Genomic DNA, 21,162 nt, shown 5'->3' on the forward strand with positions numbered 1-21,162 from the left:
ACAAAATGGGGAGAAGGTGAATGCCAGCCTCAGTGATGTACATGTGGACCCTGTTTGTAAGCTGATAAAAAATGAAGAACTTGTCCCACTTGAATGAGAAGCTGATTCATAGTTATGTGGCATACCTCTGCTTCTGATTTGCCTTGAAAACCCTTTGCTGGAGTTTCCTTTAGTTGGTTGTGAATTGACACTAGTCACACACATTTGTGCATCTAGAGTCTTAAGATTTCTGCAGATGTCTGCCTTTATATGAACTATTGAAGTGTCCAGCCTTATGCTTACCTGTAGGATCCTTGATATTTTAGCATCATAAGAAATTTAAACACACTGTGCAATTATTCTATTGTTCTGGTGACAATCAGAGGATGGTTTAAGCCAAGTGTAAAGTCAGCTGTTTACCTTTTTGTAAAGCATCTCTAAGAAGCCTTTTAGTCCCATGTAATTTTTTTGCTTGCCATTCCAATCACCTACTGGTTATTCTAGTATTCCCACCCCCCACCCCACCACTACTCCTTCAAGATTTCATTTTCTTTTTGAGTGTGCCATATTTGGTGGTAGATCCTTGATTCTATGCACATCTGGGATTTTATAAGCTGGTTAGCTAACAAAAATAAAACATTTCTTTCAGAGAGGGATGCGGAAGATGACAGTCTGCCAAAACGCATTACATTGGTGTTACTGCTGTATCTAAATGTGGCTGTTCACTTCATTTATACCCTCTTTCTCCCAGTGGGTACCCAAAGTGGCTTACATCCTGTTATCACAACAACCCTGTAAAGTAGAATATGCTGAAAGTATATGACTGACCCAAGGGTTGACTAGCAAGCTTCCATGGCAGAGTGAGATTTCAACCTGGGTCTTCCAGAGCCTAGTCCAAAACGTAATTACACTCTTCACTATATACACATGTTAGGGACTTTATAGCTTACAACCTTTTCACCTTTTGCATGTTGTGGGTTTTCTGAGCTGTGTGGTCTGGTTAATTGGTCTGTTTTTGCTTCTAACAGTTTGCCCACATAGTTCGCATCTTTAGAGGTATGTCCTGCTAGATGAGTTTCTCTATATGGAATGTTTTCTGTGTATTTGTGACCAAGCTGATAAACAGATTTCTAAGTTCTAAAGTCTATACAGCCAAACACAAAACTCCTAATATTTCAAAGAAAAGGGATAAAAGGCTCAACATCTGTTAAGAGAGCAAAAGGACTCAAAATAAGAATGTCCGTGTTTTGTTTTGAACTTGCATTTAAGCACTAGCGACATTTATTTTAGCATGAACATATTTCTGCAGAAGTCAAAGTTCCGATGAAAAACGATATCCCCCCCTTTTCTTGCTTTTGAAGAAGAAAGATTGATCTAATTTATTTAGCAACGTATTTTAGCGAAAGTTGCAGTTTCCCCGATGAAAAGGCTCCCTTTCCCTTTTTATTTTTTGCTTTTGAAGAAGCTAACGGAAGCTCGTGCAGGAATAAACCTTGTTCGCCTTTGGACTTCGGTCTTGTTTGGTTACAATAGATTAGCACGGTCGCCTTCCAGAATTACCATTAAAAAAATAAAATCATCTCGGGCTTATCTTCATAGTTACGTTATCTCCTCCCAAGCGCGGAGTACGGAAGGGACCTCTTTCCAGAGGCGCGTTTGCCTCATCCTCACTCCCCCAAATCCCTGTACCTACAAGCCACGCCCCCATGCTTGAGGATTGGCTGAGGCGCGCGACAACGTTCTCCCTGCGCCTCCAATCATGTGCCGGAGGGATAGAATTTGATTGAAACTGATCTTGTGTGTTTGTCAACCGCTGCCGTTGGAGAAAGAATTCACGAATGGGTGCGTGTCATTGTGGGGGGCTGTTGCATTTGGGGGGGTCGTTCCCCTGCCTTGGGGAGGGAGGGACAGAGGGAGAGCGCGAAGGAGAGGTTCGTACCGTTGTGGGGCATCCTGGTGCTCGCCTGCTGACGGTTGGGCTTCCAATCTGCTGGGCTGGCAGAACGCTATTGCGGAAGCGCCATGACTGACTGCAGGATGAGAGACAGACTTGGGACAAAATCTGAAACTGTGAAATAGAGCTCTTTCAATTAGGATCGCCCTGAAATGGCAGACCACTGAACTCTTTAAGTAGGTCAGGCTGGATATTTAGGACAAAGATTTAAAAAATGTGGTCAGGAAGTAGGCTGGAGGCTCCTAAAACGGAGGGGTTTTTAAGTCGCATTTTGGTTAGGACTTATGAAAAGAATTACATATTTGTTGGTTTTGGCTGCGCTCTGTGCTCATCTGGATGTTTGGAACAACTATGTGCCGCAGGCAGTCTTTTTCCGGAAATGTGGAGATTTCGAGAAAAATTAGAGATCCTCTTGTCAAACTTTTATATTTTAGTTTCTGTTGAAGAGTTAACGTTAGAAATACGGTAGCTGAAGAATGCCAAGCCGTTTTAGTTTGAAGGTTTTGGGTTCATATTTGGTGACAAATGGGGAAGTCACAATGACTTGTGAGAGATAGTAGAAATGTCAGAACTCAGGAGAAAAAACTGAAAGACCTTTTTCCCCCTTAAGGCCATTAGATTTTCTGATGGTCTCATATGTTCTGAATGTAAATTAAAGTGAGTCTGATGGCCTCTGGAGTAGTAGAGCATAGCAGCAGGAGTTCTAGAATCATAGGTCTTACCTGTCTCCACCTGTCTGATGGAGAACTTGGGAAGACTGAAAAATTCCTGAGGCATTTTCTGATTTAGAATGAGCTGAATGCTTCATAAGGTAATGTTTTCCACACGTCAAATGTATGAGGACTTCCTTGTTTTTCTAATGGAAAGCTGTATGTGTCATTCCTTTTATTTTTGAGAGATTCAATTCCCCTGTTTTTCTGCAAACATGGCACTTCCTTCAGGTTTGTACAGAACTTCTCATGGTCTCCCTAGCTCAATTTTGCAGCTGTACCTATCTATTCTCTGGTTCAGAAATAGATATATTGATAGGTCTGGTTAATTGGCCCTGTGGGATGTGCAGATGACAGGATATTGTATTACAAAGGCTTCTGTGATTTTGTGTGCAAATATTACAACAATAGAACTAGTTTCTGAAGGAAACATTAACTTCCCTTATATTGCAATTATGAATTATGGTGATTTGATGGGTGAACTCAGTATATTTGTGAAATCCTTAGCTTGAGACTTTTCCCTGGTCAGCTACCACCTCTACATACATATAGTCTTTCCTGTCCCCACGTATACAGTATCTGCTGCCAAGGATATCATAACAATCATTGTAAAAATTGGAGGGAAATGGCACCATGAAGGATTGATTTCAAATGCATGATTTAAATTGCAGCATAAGATGATTACCAAGTTTGTTATGGAGTATTTTATTTATTTATGAATATGCTTATCCCACCTTATACAGAGGTCTCTAAGTGTCTCACAATAAAGTTAAAAGAATAAGAATACCAATAAAACATCACAAATAAAACAGTAGCAATAAAACAAGACGATAAATGTAAAAAAAAAATTAACCCCACTCCCTTACCCCCAAGCCAGCAGCTGTAGAAGGGCTTCCAGGGAGGCTAGCCAAATACCTGGTGGGAGAAAAAAGTCTTTGCTACGTGCCTATACCTGTAAAGGGTAGGTATCTGGTGAATCTCTGAGGGGAGACTATTCCAGAGCCTGGGGGTAATCAAGGAGAAAAGGCTCCCATGTGTAGGGAGGGACCACTAGAAGTGCCATCCACTGTGACCTCGGTGCCTGGGCAGATACACATGGGTGCAGGCCCTTCTTCAAGTAGGCAGGACGCTATATGTTGCCAATATCCAGATGGTCTGAAGATTTCCCAGAATAACAACTGATTTCCAGATGCTAGAGATCAGTTCCACTGGACGAAATGGCTGCTTTTGGGGAAGAGGCTCCATGGCTTTATACCCAAGGTCCTTCCTATCCCCAAGCTCCACCCTTTCAACCTCCAGGACTTTCTCATTTTGGAGTGGACAACCCTGTATGGTGAAAGAGCCCCCGATCTTCCCCTCTGCCACATAATTCAGTTGTAGTTTCTAAATCATTGATGTTATTGTAGAGTTCTCTTGGAAACATCCTCTTTCAGTATGAGCCCTACGGGGAAGAGCAGGGCACAAGTCCAAGAAATGAAATGAATGAAAATATGTTTATAAAAGTTGCTGTTTTAATTTTGAACTGAATTTCTATTTTGACCCTAAATATTATTTCTTTTTTTACAGCTGCGGTAGATGCTTACTAAATTATTCTGGCATTTAGTTAATGCATTGTTTTTTAAATGTCTCTGCTACTGAGCCTCTTAAGACAACTGTTGGAATATTATGGTGTGCCACCTGAAGTGGTAAGCAAATGTTATTGGACTAAATGAAGTGGGGAATTGGGAGATGTTTCATGAATATTTTGTATTGTCACTGGAAAAGGATCATACCAAGCTTGACAACAGATTACAGTCAAAACTGGACAATTTTGTAATTTATCTACCTTGGTCATTTAACCAGTGTTAGCTTCTGCTAAAAGAGCTTTTCAAGTTCAGATTAGGGAGAATATCATCTACAGAGTTAATGCTGATAGTGAAATTCTTTTTGGCAAATGTTTGATTTTTTTTTTTTGGCAGGTCTTACAAAGATGCGAAATTTGTCTTTATCGTATTGCTCGAATGTTCAGATCTCATCATCCTTTAAATACATTTTCTGAAATACTCTTCCAGCAGTTGCGTGCCATCTCAAGAAGCTATTTGGTGAGGGTAGCAACATTTTTCTCTTGTTCTTTGTAGAGTTTCTGATGTAAGGGCTTGAGTGCACTGTTTGGAGCACTTTTTGTTCTGTAGTACTTTTCTTGTACTGACACAGATTGAGATTTCTGCCGTTTACTACTCCCAATAACCTCACTTTTAATTTTTTTAATTTTCTATGTTAAGATTTTCTGATACGTGCTACATATCCACAAGCAATTATACCTCCAATGCTTTTCTGTGTACATTTCTATGTTCCTTGAAGCATAGTTAATACTGATAATGTCCCTATGTTACCTTTCTAAAACTGGTTAATAACTGTCCTATTGTTCAGAAAAAGGGAAAAAATTATGTGGCCCTAGGGCAAGCAGAGGAGAGTTATAAAATATATAAAATATATTTTAATGTACTCCATGTTGGTAGATTAAAAAACAGGCAAAAATGGTTTGGGGTGTTTTAACTGATGTGAGAGTCAGAATGGTATAGTGGTTAAGAGTGGCTGAATTTAATTTGGAGAACCAGGTTTGTTTCCCCACTCCTCCCTTTGAAGCCTGCTGGGAGACCTTGGGCCAGTCTCAGTTCTCTCAGAACATTCTCAGCCCTCGCAGAGGCAGGCAATGGCAAACCATCTCCAAATGTTTCTTGCCTTGAAAACCCTACAGGGACACCATGAGTTAGCTATGACTTTGATAGCACATGCACAAATGTGTTTTAATTGAAGCCAGTTTATTAGGATGATGGCGCCTACCTGGGAGGTAATGATGGTAAAATTGTAAATCTGTTAGCATGCTACCATAACGTTCTACTTGTAACAAACTAAGTATGAAGACTCACACCCTATCATTTGTGCATCAGTAGCCCACTGCTTATGCAGTCTTCCACTCCTGAGCATGCTAGGCACATCCATCTTCGTCAGAGAAATGTCTTTCATGTGCTTGAAAAGTGCCTAAAGGGGCATGTGCCCTGCAGAAGGAGGACCGCCTTCAAAATGGACAGAAAGGAGTGAGCGTGGAAGCAAGTTATGGGTTCCAAGCCAGTAGTGTCTAAAATAAAGACAGTGGCTTGAGTCCAGGCTTGAGTTTCTACAGATCTCTGCCTGTGGAATATGCCTTTCTCATTTCCTTCTTCCCAAAGCTGCCTCAAATACTCCCTAAAATCCTGTTCTGAGGAGCAGGGAAGATAGTTGTCTGAATCCATGCCACATTCTGCAGAAATTTCCTGTCACCTCCTAAGGGCTAGGGAGTGGTCCATTTCAGTTTTTTCCACTTCAAAATGCAGTTTTTGTTCTTGCTTATGTTATCAATAATAGGAGTTTTTAAAAATTATAATGGCATTTCCTTCTAATAATAAATTGTAGTTTTGCATTAAACTTTCTTCAGTATCTCAAAAAAGCTTTCTTTGTATAATTTCCCCCTTCATTTTTGTGTTGTTTAATTGATTAAATGGACAACCAACAATGAACTAAAATGTTTTACACACCTGAGAGCACTGTTTGCACTTAAGGTTGACGGATCTTCTTCTCTTTTAGATGTCCTGGTCTTGGGAAACAAAGAAATATGGATCTACTCGAAGTTTTGTTCGCAGACTGGGAAAAATTATTTCGCTAGCCCCTTATCCAAGGGCTCACATTCAGGTTGGAAGATTATTGCAGAGTTCGGTACCAATGACTTGTCTAAGTCCAGTGTCTTATTCCTTCATTTTGTTTTGTATTACCTGTAATTCTAAGAAGTATGGGTAGCAGGCAACCCCTAAGAAAATTTTGCTGGAACTGGTTTTTTTTTTTTTTTGCTTTGGATAAAAATGTGTCAGAACTGAGGAAATAGAAACAAACGTACTGCAGTCTTTCTGGGAACTGATTGGGTGGGGCTGCAGCACAGAGACAGAGTATCTGTTGGTCATGCAGAAGGTTCCAGGCTCAGTCCTTGGCATCCGCAGTTAATCAGATAGCAAGTGATGTGAAATACTTCCACTGGAAACTCTGGAGAACAGCTGCAAGTCTGAGTAGACAGTACTGACCTTAATGAACTAAAGGTCTATTCAATAAAAGGCAACTTCATGGGAGACTTAAGCTGTAACAGTTTTTAATTTTAAGGTTTATTTATTGACACACCTTTCTCACTGAGAATCAGGGTGGATTACACTCTTTAAGTCAAAGGTCCGAATCCTTTTTCAGCCTGTGTGCACCTTTGAAATTCTGTCACAGGATGTAGGTGCAAAAAACAGAATAGTTGCTGCAAGAGGTAGAGGCAACTGCAAAATAAAAGGGAGGAAGTTTATGCATAACTCTAATAGTAACTCTTCTCCATTTCAAGCAGAAGCTCAGGTTAAACAGGATACCTTTTAAAAAATGAATGTATTGTTTAAAAAAATATGTCCTTGCAAAAGTACAGCTTACTTTCAGTTATGCAGCAAATATACCTGTGTTGAGAGAGAAATTTATTTATACAGCCAATGGCCAGTCATCAACAATAAAAAGAAAGATACAAAAAATATAGATGCAATTCAGTCGCATAACCAAATCCTAAAAGTTGACATTACTACTTAATCAGGACAAGCAATGTTGATCTATTGTACCCTTTAGCAAGGAATTATGCTTTTTATATATTAGATAACAAAATTTTGCAACCCGAAAGGAGGTCTTGGGATCTCTATCCTGCAGCAAGATTTTTAATTTTAAACTGTTCAAATCTATCCCTTCTTTACCTGTCAAATGTGATACTAGGGGGTAGATTAAGGTGTTTCTTTCAACTTGATACATTTCACAATACAATAACATGAGGGTTAAAGTTTCTCCCCCCCCCCCCCCCCCCCCCCGACTTACAATAACAGGTTCTCAGATCATACAAGATTCTCTGATATCTGCCTGTTAGGACAGCTGAGGGGAATGAATCAAAGCAGGCCCTAGAAAAGGCCCATCTACATTTTATATAGTTAATACTGAAAAGGTAAGAGGCTGCTGACGTACCTGACCATGACTTCGGGGATTTGTATAAAGATGGAAGTGAGGCATTATCTGTCTGTAAATCAATAAGCAAAGACGCTGACAGATACTTGATATTGCCCTGCTGATGTTTAATTCCAGCAAATATTCTGGATCAAGTCCAATATGTTTAAGTTTGGAAACGATCCTATTAGACCACGCAGGGTAAGGTGCTGCAGCCAAAAGATGCTTTACTTGTGTGGTGGTGGTAGCTCTGCCAAAGCAATGTTTTCTTTCTAAAATCTTCCCAGATAGTTTGATCTCCAGTTTGGATTGCAGAATCTGAAGCCTAGCAACAATATGAAAACAGAACTAAAGCAAAGCATAAGCATTGATACATGTGAATCAATGCAGAAATTACCTAGTTGGCTCATACTTACAACAGTGGACAATACAGATTATATTCAGTAGTATACTCCCTATCCATTTATCAAGGCATCTTTCTGAATCAATTTGTTACAGTACAGCCCTGTTGCTTGTTTAGAAAAGCCATCCTGAATAATTCAGTTTTGCAGAGTTTCAGGAATGCCAGGTTTTCTGATTTTTTTCAGCAAGATTCACAGGGATTCAAGTAATGATAATTCCAAACATCACCTGAAGTCATGGGAACAGCTGTACTGCAAGCAGATCTGACTCATCTTAAATGAATGAATGTAGAATTGACAATATATAGCCAAAGTTTTCAAATATGGTTGTGGGCACAATATTACTTTCAAACAAGGCCAGTAAACAGTTGTCAGGTGTTGGCTTCTTCTTTTACTCCCCATGGTATTGCTTATGTAATTAACATTTTGAGTGCTGTGGCTGCCGAAGCAGAGCCGGTGATGTTCTTTATCTCATTGCAAATCCTTTCCATCCTCTTTCAAATCTGATCTACATATCATGGCTTGAAGCCTACAGTGCATCTCCACTACTGCACAGCATTTGCATTGGGAGAATGGGACTTCCTTGCATCCCTCATTCCATTGCAGCCCAAAATGCTGCTCTTGGAGGCTTTTTGGGGGGTGGGGTGGGGTGATGAGATTGGGAGCAGCCTGAGGAGCAAACTGAGATCCAGCAAACCTCACCCCTTCAGTTAGCTTACCTTTACCATGAAATTAGGGCCCATGGCTTGTCATATGGAGGAAATTTCCACAGGGGATCACTGTGATGACTGCTTTCTTTACACTGACTCTTAAGAAATTTAGCTTATTCTGTTTGGGAAGTAATTGATGGTGGATATAAGAAGAGTGTGTAAGGTATTTTTTCTATACTGTTTACTAAGCTGGAATATATTTTGATATTATTAAAATGCAGGAACACCTTTTAATTTAATTTTTGAACTGACATTTTTAGGCTTGTGACTGTTTTTCTCTGTTTCTTTAGTTGGTCCGGTGTCTAAATTCCTTGGACTCCATGGAACATAGCATTGTTAGTTCTGTTACACCCTCCCTTGCTGACGTTTTGTGGATTCCAAATGGTAATGGAGAGTCATCTGCTAGATTTAGGCAAGTAAAACTGGTTTGCTTCCTGAAGAATTATTCTGCCCAGGAACTAGATTAGCATAGTGTTTTGTTTCATTGTAAATATACTAGTGGTCTCTAGAACAAGTTCCTGCTTGAATAATCTTTTCATTAATGAAAATGTATATCCTGTATTATAACAATAATAGTTTTACAAAAGAAAGAAGCATGTTCTTCATATATTTATCAGTATTGGCTGTTTTTGTTCAGTGTGTTCCTTTCACCAGTGTCCCTTCCATCCTTCCTTTTTTACGGGATATCAGTTTGCTTAACATGAGTGTTAAAGCCTTTGCTGCATGCCCTGTCATCTTTGAAGAATATTCCTGAGCTTTATATGTTCCAGTTTGAGTGTTGTGCTTAGCTTCAGACTTTGCTAGAGTGTTGTGCTGCATTGTGGCTGTACAGGCAAAGCAGGAGGGATAATGATTGTTGTTCTTTACTAAATTCAGTTTTAGTGTTTTGGATAATACTGTGACTGATGGTCTCTAGTTCCATCATCCAGGCATCACAGCGGATCCCAGGCAAAGCAGTGGTCTGCTGCTCTCCATGGCAGCCCTGGTTGACTTTTGGGTCTTCCCACTGTGCTTACTCTGCAGAGGTAGCTGCTGGGCAGCAACTGGAGCTGTTGAATGCCTCAGCCCGAGGCAGCACTCACTTCTCAGCCCAGTGTCTCCCTGACCAGGACGTTCCTGGAGCTCAGAGCAGCTTTGAGCCTCTCTGCTGCTGCTGGGAAGAGGTGGACCAGCAGCTAGGGTGAAGATGCGGGAGCTGGGGGGCACACTGCAGCAGCCCAAAGCAGTGGGCTGAGGGAGGCTGGGGGAAGGGGCTGCTGAGTGTGCCCCCCACGTGTTGAATCCAAGTAGTGCTGAGTCATGAGATAGACACACCCACCCCACCCACGTTGTCAGAGGCTCCCAGCCGATCTTTACCGTGAAGCCAGGATGAGACCCAGAGATCACAGGAGGGACCAATAAACAGTGGAGAGGCAGCAAGCTGTGGTGCACCACCATCTGCTGGGCCACCAGAGAGGTGAGCCAGCTTGCTGGGCTCTGACCCACCTAGGTCACCCTCCTTGGAGGAAAGCCTTCCCTCCTCAATGTTGTCCACGCTGAGGACTGTCCGTGGCTGCAGGATAGTGCCCAGGAAATCACAGGAGGAGGTGAATGGGTAAAGAAGGGAGATGGGGCTGCAGACCAGAGAGCCAGTCAGGGAGCTAGTAGAGCCACAGCCTGCTTTGAAGGTAGGCAGGAGAGAAGAATGAGAGTGGGGAAGGGATAAAAGGGAGAGGGCAGCTGAGACCAGCAGGGAAAGGCAAGGAGATAGGGAATAAGACAGTGGAGAAAGGTTCAGCCAGCCAGAACTGAGGTGGAGAGAGAGAGAGGAGCGAAGGCACCCAGACCCTGACCAACCACTTTAGCCAGGGGGCTCAGTGCAGACACAGAGTCTGGGCCTAGGTTGTGTAAATAGCCACTCCCTTACCACTGGGAGGCAAGACAGGCTGATCACCACCCAAGAAAAGGGTAAGAGGGACAGGACACCTGACTGGGACAGGGGAGCCCCCCCCCCCAATGTGGTTTAGGAAATGACTGGGAGCCTCAGTCTCTTCAACTGGTACAACTGAACCACTGGATTGTACTGCTAGGCTGTGGGATTTTCTGGTAAATAGATGTTTTAAGAATGTCCCTTGCATATATTGGCATCAAGTGTAAATGTTAAATAGCAGATTTTTGCAAGTATTGTAATGCAAATGTTAGAAGAGATTATTCTATGCATCATGAGAGCATATTTATCAGAGCACAAATTTTGAGTTGATGTTGCTGGTAAATTAAATATATTTCATGTATCATATTGAGTTTGACTTGCATGATTATTTTGGTACTTTTCATAGCTATAAATTCTTGTTTATTTGTTTTTAGATTTGATGAACAGGCAGAATCTGTGCTTCTATCTGCAGCATCTTCAAAAAGAACAGCACCGAAAGCAATTGTTGAGAATGGGAATGCAATCAAAAAAATTTCTGCACTGGAGGAAGAGTTAAGTCACCTCCGTGCACAGATTGCTGCAATTATTTCAGTGCATGGAGCAAGAAGTTATCATTCATGTAAGTCTGTGTCCATGATCAAGAGCTGAAACCTTTCCTCTGTTTTCACAAAGAAGACCACCACCACCATCCCAAATTGCAATTTGTTCCGCAGGGGAAAAAATACAGTTATGAAGAAGGCAAATAGCAGCTTTGATGCAGGGAAAAGAGTCAGTAGGCACACTATTTTCTTGTTTGTGGTATTGGTGTATTGTGTGCCTGGGGAGGAAAGGTGGATGGGATGCATGCTGGCATTGTTGTTTTCCCATCCAGGACAAAGGTATATGTGTGCACGTGCTGCTGCTTTTTTGGTGTGAAAGAGGAGAAAAGATGCTACAGTAGCTTAAAAAGGAAGGATAGTAAGTGATAATAACAGCAAGAAAGGAGGACCATAGATCAACTTTTAATTGTTTGTAGAGTGAGCTTTCATTCCCTATTGACTTTCTGCCCACCCTTGCCATTAAAAATTGGTTAGTATTTCATTTTTCATCAACAACCTTTATTAGGCATACAGAATAAAAAAATAGAGGTGATGCAGTGGGTAGTAGTTCATTTTCATCTTATGTGCTCAAATCCAAAGAACTAGGTAACTAGTTCCACAGATCAAAGGGAGGTTTGGTCTTCTGTTTTTCCAGCTTCCCGTATAGTAAATCACTTCTGAAACTCAGTGCCCTTCAAAAGTAGCTTGTGAAGCAGCCAAGAGGTCTGGTGTTCAAAGAAAAAAAAACACAATAAAATTCCACTGAACACACCCACTGTGTTAAGTAGCTCTTTGAATCTTGTTCCTTGAGTGTGTAAAATAATTCCTTTATAAAAGTGCAAATGAAAGTTGCTTTTCTAAGTAGAGCTTCATGCATTCAACTCACAGCAATACTCTACCAGTCTACCTCATGTTTCATAAAAAATTCAATCTTCTTGGACTTTTAATGTAAAACAAAGCAAGTTTGTCATTCTTGAAACTATAGTGATTAACTTGAAAAATGTATTGTTAAATACTTCTTAAATTATGGTAAGGCTGAAGAAAACTTCCATGGTTGAAATATTTTTGAAATATTTCGACCATGGAAGTTTTCTTCAGCCTTTCCATAAATATGAAAAAAAAGAAATGTGTTTCAAATAAAGTAGATTTGAATATGTTAAATCTACTTTATTTTTTCACAGTTTTATTACACTCTGTCTCCTCAGAGTAGCCTGTGTGAGGGGATTCGTTATCCTCACAACAGTACTGTGAAAGAACAACCTTAAAAAAATCACCTGGTGACTTTTATGGCTAAGCAGAGATCTGACCCCAGCCCAAATTTCCCTGGAGTATGTTTGATACTTTGCCAGACCCAGTTTGGTGCAGTGGATTTGGTAACCTGCTTAGAAACAAACAGTTTTATATCTAACTTGGATTCTTGCAGTATTATCTTCTTCCTGTTCTTGTTTTTCTATTCTAGATTTTAAAAATAAACAACATGGTTGACCTAGGATCAAGGATACATCTCTTCTACACACTGTAATCTGAATTGCTTTGGTGTTTGATCTACTAATTTTTGTTCTCAGTAGGTTCAGATACAGTGAATTCATCAAATACTCCCTGGAGTACTTTTCCACAGTCAGCGATGACTTCCACACCAGCTTCTATTTCGCCTTGTACCACAGTCATTCCACCACCACCACCACTTCCAGATGCACTTCCATCTCAACGTGACCCCCATATTTCAACAACTGAACTAATAAAACAACGTCGAGCTGCAAATAAGATCAAAGATGTTAACGGTGGAGCTAGATGCCAGAAGGCTGAGGGTGTTCCCAGTATGACAGATGTTCTGAAGGATATAAATAAGGTCAAATTAAGAGCTATTGAGAGGTAAGTTTTGCAACATATGCATTTTAGAATAAAACAAGTGGGAGACCTGTAGTGGCTTGAGGGGAGACATCATTTTTCTTCCCTTACTCTTTTCTCTTTCCCTTCCCTGAAAGCCCCTATAGCCTCTCCCTTTTTCTCGCTTCCTTCTTGTTTTCCTGTGCACCAACACATCTTCCTTTATTTCTCCTTGCCTTAAGCTCTTCCTCCCTGGGAATGCAGTTTCAACTGCTAGGATGGAGTCACTTTCCCCTGATATCCTTGCCTGCACACTGTTTTCTCTGTTCCTTCTCCTGGCAATCCCAGTGTCCTCACCTTTTTATGCTTCCTTTTATAATTCCCATTCACCACCTATCACCAATCTTTATCTCCCCCTGCCCTCATCTTCAGCTGTATTTGTTATTGATTTACTTCATTTATACCCGATATCTCTCCTCAATGTGGACCCAAAGAGGCTTACATTATTTCCCTCTATGTTATCCTCACAGCAGCCTTGTGAGGACGGTTAAGCTGAAATATGTGACTGGCTCAAGGTCACCCAGTGAGGTTCCATGGCAGAATAGGAATCTCCCAGATCCAAAACTACCTGGATCTCCTAGATCTAAAACTACCAATTGTACCACAGTGGCTCTCATGGGGTGACTGCTGTTGAACAGTAGCAAGTGGCCAGACCTGGATGAGTCGTGCAGCTTAGACAGTAGCAAGTGGCCTAGTGGTTGCTCCAACCAGGCACTACTCCCACTAATGAGTACTCCACAAAGGCCAAAACAGCTGTGTCCCTTCCCCATGTCTTTTACTGACAGAAACCCAAGGCTTGAACACTGGCAACACTTTGTAGTTGCCTAGCAATAGACACTGAGGTAATTCATTTCTTAAAGCTGTTATTATTGGGGAATTTAACCTTACTTTTTAGACTTCAGATCTTTCTGAAAACCTGGGTCTTTTCTCAGGTTTGTGGAAAGACCTGTCTTGTGTGATCATGGCTCAGATCTTTGGATTTCTACATATGGACCTGTTTTATTGATAATTATAAGAGTGTTGACAGGGTCTTTTGAATCTTAATACACTGCCTGACAGTATCCGTTGAAACTGACTTTACATGCACAATTTGTACAGGACTAAAAGTCAGAATGGGTACTGTTGAATTTGCAAGGGAGTTCAGTCTTATGTGTGCAACTGGGGCTCGATCCTGCCCTATCTTTTTGTTAGTATCTCTTACACCTAGAAAAATAAGTCTTTTTAAAGTACAGGTGATCTTAGAACTGTTAAGGCAATAACTGATTCTGATTTTTTTTATCTTAGCTCAAGTTTTGAAATGTTTTTATTGTTATGTGAACTTTTAATTTGTGTCAGAAAACCATAATGCATTTATTAAATGTTTAGGATACAGAATATAACACAGATATATTGCTATGTTTTTGTGATGTGGTTGGGGTTTTTTTTTTAATATAAACTGTTCAATTATATACTTCCTGTAATTTCTGTTACAAATTATAGCTGAGGACTATGATCCACACATGAAGTTACAAATTTCACATGATAAATTATATGAATTGACAAGTCAGGATAACTACAAAGAGCAGAATTATCTGGAGTGACCAAAGACTGGAGTGGCTTCTATGATACCACCTTGCAGTTTAAGTAGGAATTTTTGAAACTGGGGTCCACAAGGCTACTGCAGGGGGCTGCAGATCTTTTATAAGGATAGAGCCCTTCTTGTACCCATCTGTTAATGCAATAAATAGGGGCAGGTATTTTCTGCCTCAGAAGAAAAAGATGGAATCAGCTTCTCCCTCTTTCAAAGGTCAGGAGGTTAAGGAGCTAGCATCCATATTGCCTCAGTCACCTAGCATCCATATTGCTTCAGTATGCTAGCCATCAAATATAATCACCAGGACTGAGCAGCTCAGTCCTGGGAACTGTACCCAGTTGAGTAACACCAAGAAGGCATAATTGTAATGCAGTTACACATGTCTTCAGTATAAAATTGAATAGGTCGGGGCCATGGCTCCATGTTGGAGTATCTGCTGAGCCCCCAGAAAGTCTTGGGTTCAATCTCTGGCACCTCCAGTTGGCCAGGTAGTAGGTGTTGGGACAAACCTCTCTACCTGATACTCTGGAGAGCTGCTGCCAGGCTGAGTAGACTGAGTAGACTGTGGGCTGATTGCGTTGTTTTGCAGATGTAAGAGGAGGGATGCCTCCATGGGATACCTCCATGGGATACCATCAGCACATTGAAAAGCAACTGACTTGCTAGTGAGAGCAGGGCGGAACTTCAAGGTCTGCAAAACAAAGCAAATCAAAATGCTAACATTTGAGAACTGCTGGCTAAAGGAATGTGACAACCTTAGTAATTTATAGACAGCTAAAGAATAATATTTTCATAATACTGACTACAGTTCAGAGAAAGCCCAAAAGAATATTCTCAGTTCAGGGAAGGAAATGCTGAGGTGAAGATGACAGCCAGGATTACTGCATGTAGTTCCTAACTGAGAGCAGCAAATATTTTCATTAAAGACTGGAAACACTTTGACTGTCCTTTTTCAGGTCGCCTGGAGGTACACCTTTACCCAAAACCAAGAAAGTAAATAGATTACAGTGGGATCCAGCTGCTTTAATAGCCAAAGCTCTGAAAGAGAAATTTGCAGCCCACAGCAGTTATGATGATTCATTTGATAAAGAGAACAGATCCTCTGATGCTTCTCCATTTTCCAGTCCAGAGACCCCAGTAGTAAGTATCTGACTTCTAAAAACTACTTTCTTTGTCCTTCGTATGTGAATAGTGTAGAGAAATTATTCTTCAGGAGCTGCAAAATCTGACAAAAGAAAGACCTGAGGCCTTTGCTTCTGGAAGCACTTGGATGTACAGCAGCTATTTTCTCTGTCAAAACCCTGCGTTTACAAATCACGCTAACCTTGCTGATTCAGTCAGTATAATTTAGTTCAGGAAACAATGAATATACCGTATATACTCGTGTATAAGTCGACCCGCATATAAGTCGAGGCACCTAATTTTACCACAAAAAACTGGGAAAACTTATTGACTCGCGTATAAGTCGAGGGTGGGAAATGCAGCATCAATTGAGGCATCAGTAGGTTAAATGTTTTTTGAATATTTATTTCAAAGAAAAACAGTAAACTGGCTCTGTAAGTGGAAAAGAGGGTCAACAAGAACAATATGGTATCAACAATAACTTTAAAAGTACAAAAACCTTAGCTCAACCAGCAACCAAGCTAAAACACAAGAGTTAAAATCCTTCAAAACTGGATTCCTCATCATCATCTGTATGTCCAAATGTAATCCAACTTAGATTTTAAGAGGGATATTATCAGAAATGAAAAATCTACTACTAGCTTCCATTGTAAACAATGGGGGATGGGTCATCCCCTTTGGGGGTCCATAACTTTGGATCCCCTGACCCAAACTTCACCAAACCTGGCTGGTATCATAAAGAGACTCTCCTGATGAGACCAGCCAGGTTTGGTGAAGTTTGGTTCAGAGGGTCCAAAGTTATGGACCTTCAAAAGGGTAGCCCCATCTACTAATAGCTCCCATTGGAAACAATGGTGAATGGGGGCACCTCCTTTGGGGGTCCATAACTTTGGATCCCCTGAACCAAACTTTACCAAACTTGGCTGGTATCATCTGGAGAGTCTTCTGAGGGTACCCTGAAATTTTGGTGCCACTAGCATAAAAACTGCGCCCCCTGCTGGCCGGCTAAGTAAAAACACACACAAAAATTTAATGACCCGCGTATAAGTCGAGGGGAGCTGAAAAATTCGACTTATACATGAATATATACGGTACTTCTACTCTTTCCTTTATAGTGAAAAACCAATGAATAGAGTTAAATGAACCATCAAATGTATTGGAATAAGAATCAAATTTTTATGGTATCACTTAAAAAAAATAATCTATATAATTTTCAAATGGTAGGTAAATGCTTTAGAGTAAGGTTGCCAGCTCTGGATTGGGGAATTCCTGGAGATTTTGGAGGTGCAGTCTGTGGTGGCAGGGTTTAGGGAGGGGAGGGATCTCAGCAGGATTCACCCACCAAAGCAGTCATTTTCTCCAGGGAAACTGATTTCTTGTCTGGAGATCAGTTGTAATAGCAGGAAGTCTCCAGGAGGATGGCAGTCCTAGCTTGAGAGATTGGCTGATGTGGCTATTTTGGCTTATTTTAACATCCCAATATGACAGGGGTGGCCAACCAATTGGCCATGCTGGCAGGGGCTGATGGGAATTGTAGTCCATGAACATCTGGAGCACCATAGGTTGGCCACCCATGCAATATGAAGTATGTTTACTCAGAAAGATGCTAAATCCTGATGATACAATTAGAATTTCCTTTTAAATACTTGTGACTACAACCTGAAAAAGCTTCTTTTAGAAAATGATATCTATCCTGAAGAAATCAGAAATGGATCCAGGACACTAACACCATGTTTTATGTCCCTTCTTAATCATGGGACTATTCCTAAAGAAGTTTTGCATTCTCTTTTCTATATCTGTTCCCTTTAACGGCACATATCCCCCTGTTGCTCATAACTATTGTTATGCTTTTGTCAGTGTTCATCATAATTAATACTAACTAGAGTGCATTTTAAACAGATTTTGAACATTTCCTCTTCAAAAATGAGTGAAGCCTCACTGCTTCTGTTCAGTTTCATTTATTTAGTTTGGCTAAAGTAGTTTATATTGACATCTAGCATGTAAAAGCCCTAAATCAGTCATGCATGTTAAGCAATTATACTAAATTAACCCTTCTGAATAATATACAAGCCATCTTTTTTTAAAAGCTCGGTTAAAACAGGTATATGGTTGAAATCTTCATTCATGTTGCAGTTTCTTCTTTTGCTTATTCATAAATATTGTGGAAAATTATTTAGCAACTCTCACATTCTTCCTGAATCCTCTCTGGAAAATACTAACTGAAATGTGTTCGGTTTCAGATTGGCCATCACATTTTGAAGCCTAATACCAAACAAGCACGGATTAAAGCTGAGGAATTCAAACAAGTATCAGCTACAAGAGCAAGAACTCCTGTTTAGATCCCTGTTGTAGAATTTTTGGAACTGTTTAGCATAGTTGTATCTGGCAAAGCTGCTTTGTCTTCATTTCAGTTTGTATGGCGCACGCAGAATCTTTTAAATAATTTTATGTGATGTATTCCAGCAGTCAGCTCTGTTAACGAGGCATTTGTTTTGTATAATATTTTATCAGCTGGGACACTTTTGGTTTTATATAAATGTTTTAGGCTGGCATGCAACATTTCAGTGGGATGAGTGAAAATATTTCAAGAGAATAGAAACAAAATGTAGACTTTAGAGAATGGAAACAAAATATAGATGTGGATCCTTTGGAATGTATAATTATCCAGTTGAAATGTTAATTAGATTAATATTAAGATACAAACAGTTTGTCGATTTTATCTCACTTCATTTATCAACACTTCATCAAAATAATCATCTCCAAAATTGGTGTTGGTGGCATTTACTTGGCTTTCAGCAAAGGAAGTTAATTCTGTATTAACTGTTTTTAATACAGAAAAATGTTATGAAGAAACTGTCATGATCAAGGCTCCTTGTCGCCTCAGCCACAGTGCTCCTGTCACTTCAAGGACCTTCCTCGGGTCTCAGATATTCTCAACCTGGGTAGCACCCCAGTGAGCCACTGCTGGTGGTTGATTGGCCCTACAGCAGGAACGTTCTCCTCCGTAGCTCCCTGAGGCTTTTATAGCTTCCTCCCTCACTACAGCCACACTCCTGCTTTGGCCCTGGCTCTTCCTGGGCCTCCACCTTTAAAGCTCTGCTGGCTCTTCCTCTGCTCTTTGGCTCCTGGGAGGAAAGGGTTGTTCCTGCTTCTGACCTGGCTTCTTGCTGCTCAGGGCTCATAAGACAAGCCCTGCCTTTGCTGGTCCTGGCCTGGGACGAGTGCTGCCTGGCTCTCCTACCTCCTCGGGCTGCCCCGGTTTGCCAAGTCCTGCAGGTAAGTTGCTTGGGGAGGGACAGCGGGGGCATTTTGGAGACTTGGGCCCCAGACAGAAACCACAAAAATCTGCTTGTTTCCTTATGCATATTTGAAGTTCATGATACTAAGATTGCTGTTGATCCTAAGCTTTCTGATTTGGCACACTTGCTCTGTGGACCATTTTGTACACATGCACATTCAGGTTGTAAAATAAATCCTTTTTGTGTAGTCTACATGCTAAACATATCCCACCTGCATGACAAGGGTGCTCATTAATGACTCATCTTCATCGTGGAGAGAAGTGACTGGTGGGGTGCCACAGGGTTCTGTGCTGGGCCCAGTGCTATTCAATATTTTTATCAACAACTTGGATGATGGAATAGAGGGCACGCTAATCAAATTTGCAGATGACACCAAAATAGGAGGGGTAGTTAATACCCCAGAGGACAGTGTCAGAATTCAAAATGATCTGGACAGATTAGAGGGCTGGGCCGAAACAAACAAAATGAATTTCAAACAATATAAATTTAAGATACTACACTTAGGCAGAAAAAATGAAATGCACAGATATAGGATGGGTGATACCTGGCTTGTCAACACTACATGCAAAAGGGATCTGGGAGTCTTAGTAGACCACAAACTGAACATGAATCAGCCGTGTGATATGGCAGCCAAGAAAGCCAATGTGATTCTGGGCTGTACCACTAGTAAAGTGTCTAAATCGAGGGATGTAATTGTACCTCTATTCTGCATTAGACCTCACCTAAACTATTGTGTACAGTTCTGTGCACCACCATTCAAGAAGGATATTGACAAGCTGGAATAGGTCCAGAGAACAACTAAAATAATAAAGTCTGAAATCCATGCCCTACGAGGATTGATTTAGGGAGCTGGGGATGTTTAGTTTGGTGAGAAAGTTAGGTGACATGACAGTCATGTTTAGACATTTGAAAGGATGTCATGGTGAGGAAGCAAGCTTGTTTTCTGAGGCTTCAGAGATTAGGACCAGGAGTAATGGGTTCAAAGTGAAGGAAAAGAGATTCCACCTAAACATTGGGAAAAACTTCCTGACAGTAAGGGCAGTTCGACAGTGGAATGCACTACCTTGGAGCGTGGTGGTCTCCTTTGTGGGTTTTTAAAGAGAGGCTGGATGGCCATCTGTAAGGAGTGCTTTGATTACCAGTATATTACAGAGTATATTACCAGTATATTATTGTTGTTTCAGGAGAACACAATTATTTTAAAAGTAATGCCAAAATAATATGTTAAAAGATTCAGTACCTCTAGAGTAGTGAGTGCAAGTTGGGCAAGATGAGCAGAACAATTTCATTTGTTTCTCATTTCTCTCCTGGCATACTAGCACTTAGGCACAGAGATGAACTTTACTGTAGTGCCAGTTTTGTAGCAAATTAATCTTCGTTTGGTGTACTAACATCTGAAATTGGAGCTGCTCCAGAGAGCTGCGGCTTGAATGAGAAGCCTTGTCTATATTGCATCGTTCAACTGGATTTCTGCAACTGGTAAAAGAAAATTTTGGCTTGATTTCCTTATCGAGCAACATTTTCTTACTTTTGGCATCATGTGAAACCATTTGAGGATCTGTGAAAGGTGAACATGTCATAAATCAATCCACTGAACAATATATATAATTCCCAAGTGTGGTCCCATCTGTGGAGTGAGGCCACACTTTAAACAGATGTTTCTACAGACTTGGGGGACCCTCCCAGATCTTCACAAAAATCTGACATTTAAGAAAAATCCTTGGGGGGCTTGAAACCCCTCCCAAATAAAAAGGTGTTATCAATGCGAATGCAGAGAACACACTTGCCTTTTGAAATGGTGACAGCTGCTGCTACGTAGATCGGCTCCTAGCTCAGCTGCTACCGCAGCAGACCCCCTGAAGCATCTTCAGACTCACCCACTGCAGGGGTGGGCTTAAGGTATGTGGTGGGGGCCAGGAGCTATGATGGGGGGTGGGGAGATGGGATCCTTCCATCCCCACAGTGTTACAGGTCTCTTGCTTGTATTTTCACCCTTGTGAAATACAGGACAATATGAACAT

At 40.9% G+C, this 21,162-nt stretch overlaps 1 protein-coding gene across 4 annotated transcripts in view; it reads left to right on the forward strand.

Moving 5' to 3' along the window:
• MTFR2 (mitochondrial fission regulator 2) overlaps window positions 1-18,550 on the forward strand; it is a 20,814-nt gene extending 2,264 nt beyond the window's left edge. The window contains exons 1-9 of one of the 4 annotated variants that reach the window (XM_048489988.1): window positions 1,716-1,821; window positions 4,210-4,328; window positions 4,602-4,724; window positions 6,247-6,351; window positions 9,064-9,185; window positions 11,117-11,301; window positions 12,826-13,132; window positions 15,677-15,860; window positions 18,083-18,550. In XM_048489988.1, coding sequence (XP_048345945.1) covers window positions 4,266-4,328; window positions 4,602-4,724; window positions 6,247-6,351; window positions 9,064-9,185; window positions 11,117-11,301; window positions 12,826-13,132; window positions 15,677-15,860; window positions 18,083-18,181 — 1,188 coding nt within the window. In that variant the 5' untranslated portion in view covers window positions 1,716-1,821; window positions 4,210-4,265 and the 3' untranslated portion in view covers window positions 18,182-18,550. Of the gene's footprint in view, window positions 1-1,715; window positions 1,822-1,928; window positions 2,110-4,209; window positions 4,329-4,601; window positions 4,725-6,246; window positions 6,352-9,063; window positions 9,186-11,116; window positions 11,302-12,825; window positions 13,133-15,676; window positions 15,861-18,082 lie in introns of those variants that run through there. The other 3 variants (XM_048490015.1, XM_048489998.1, XM_048490006.1) reach the window with 3 other exon arrangements.
• The last annotated feature ends 2,612 nt before the right edge of the window (window positions 18,551-21,162 follow it).

This window comes from Sphaerodactylus townsendi, linkage group LG01 (genome assembly GCF_021028975.2).
Source record: "Sphaerodactylus townsendi isolate TG3544 linkage group LG01, MPM_Stown_v2.3, whole genome shotgun sequence".
Classification (NCBI taxonomy): Eukaryota; Metazoa; Chordata; class Lepidosauria; order Squamata; family Sphaerodactylidae; genus Sphaerodactylus; species Sphaerodactylus townsendi.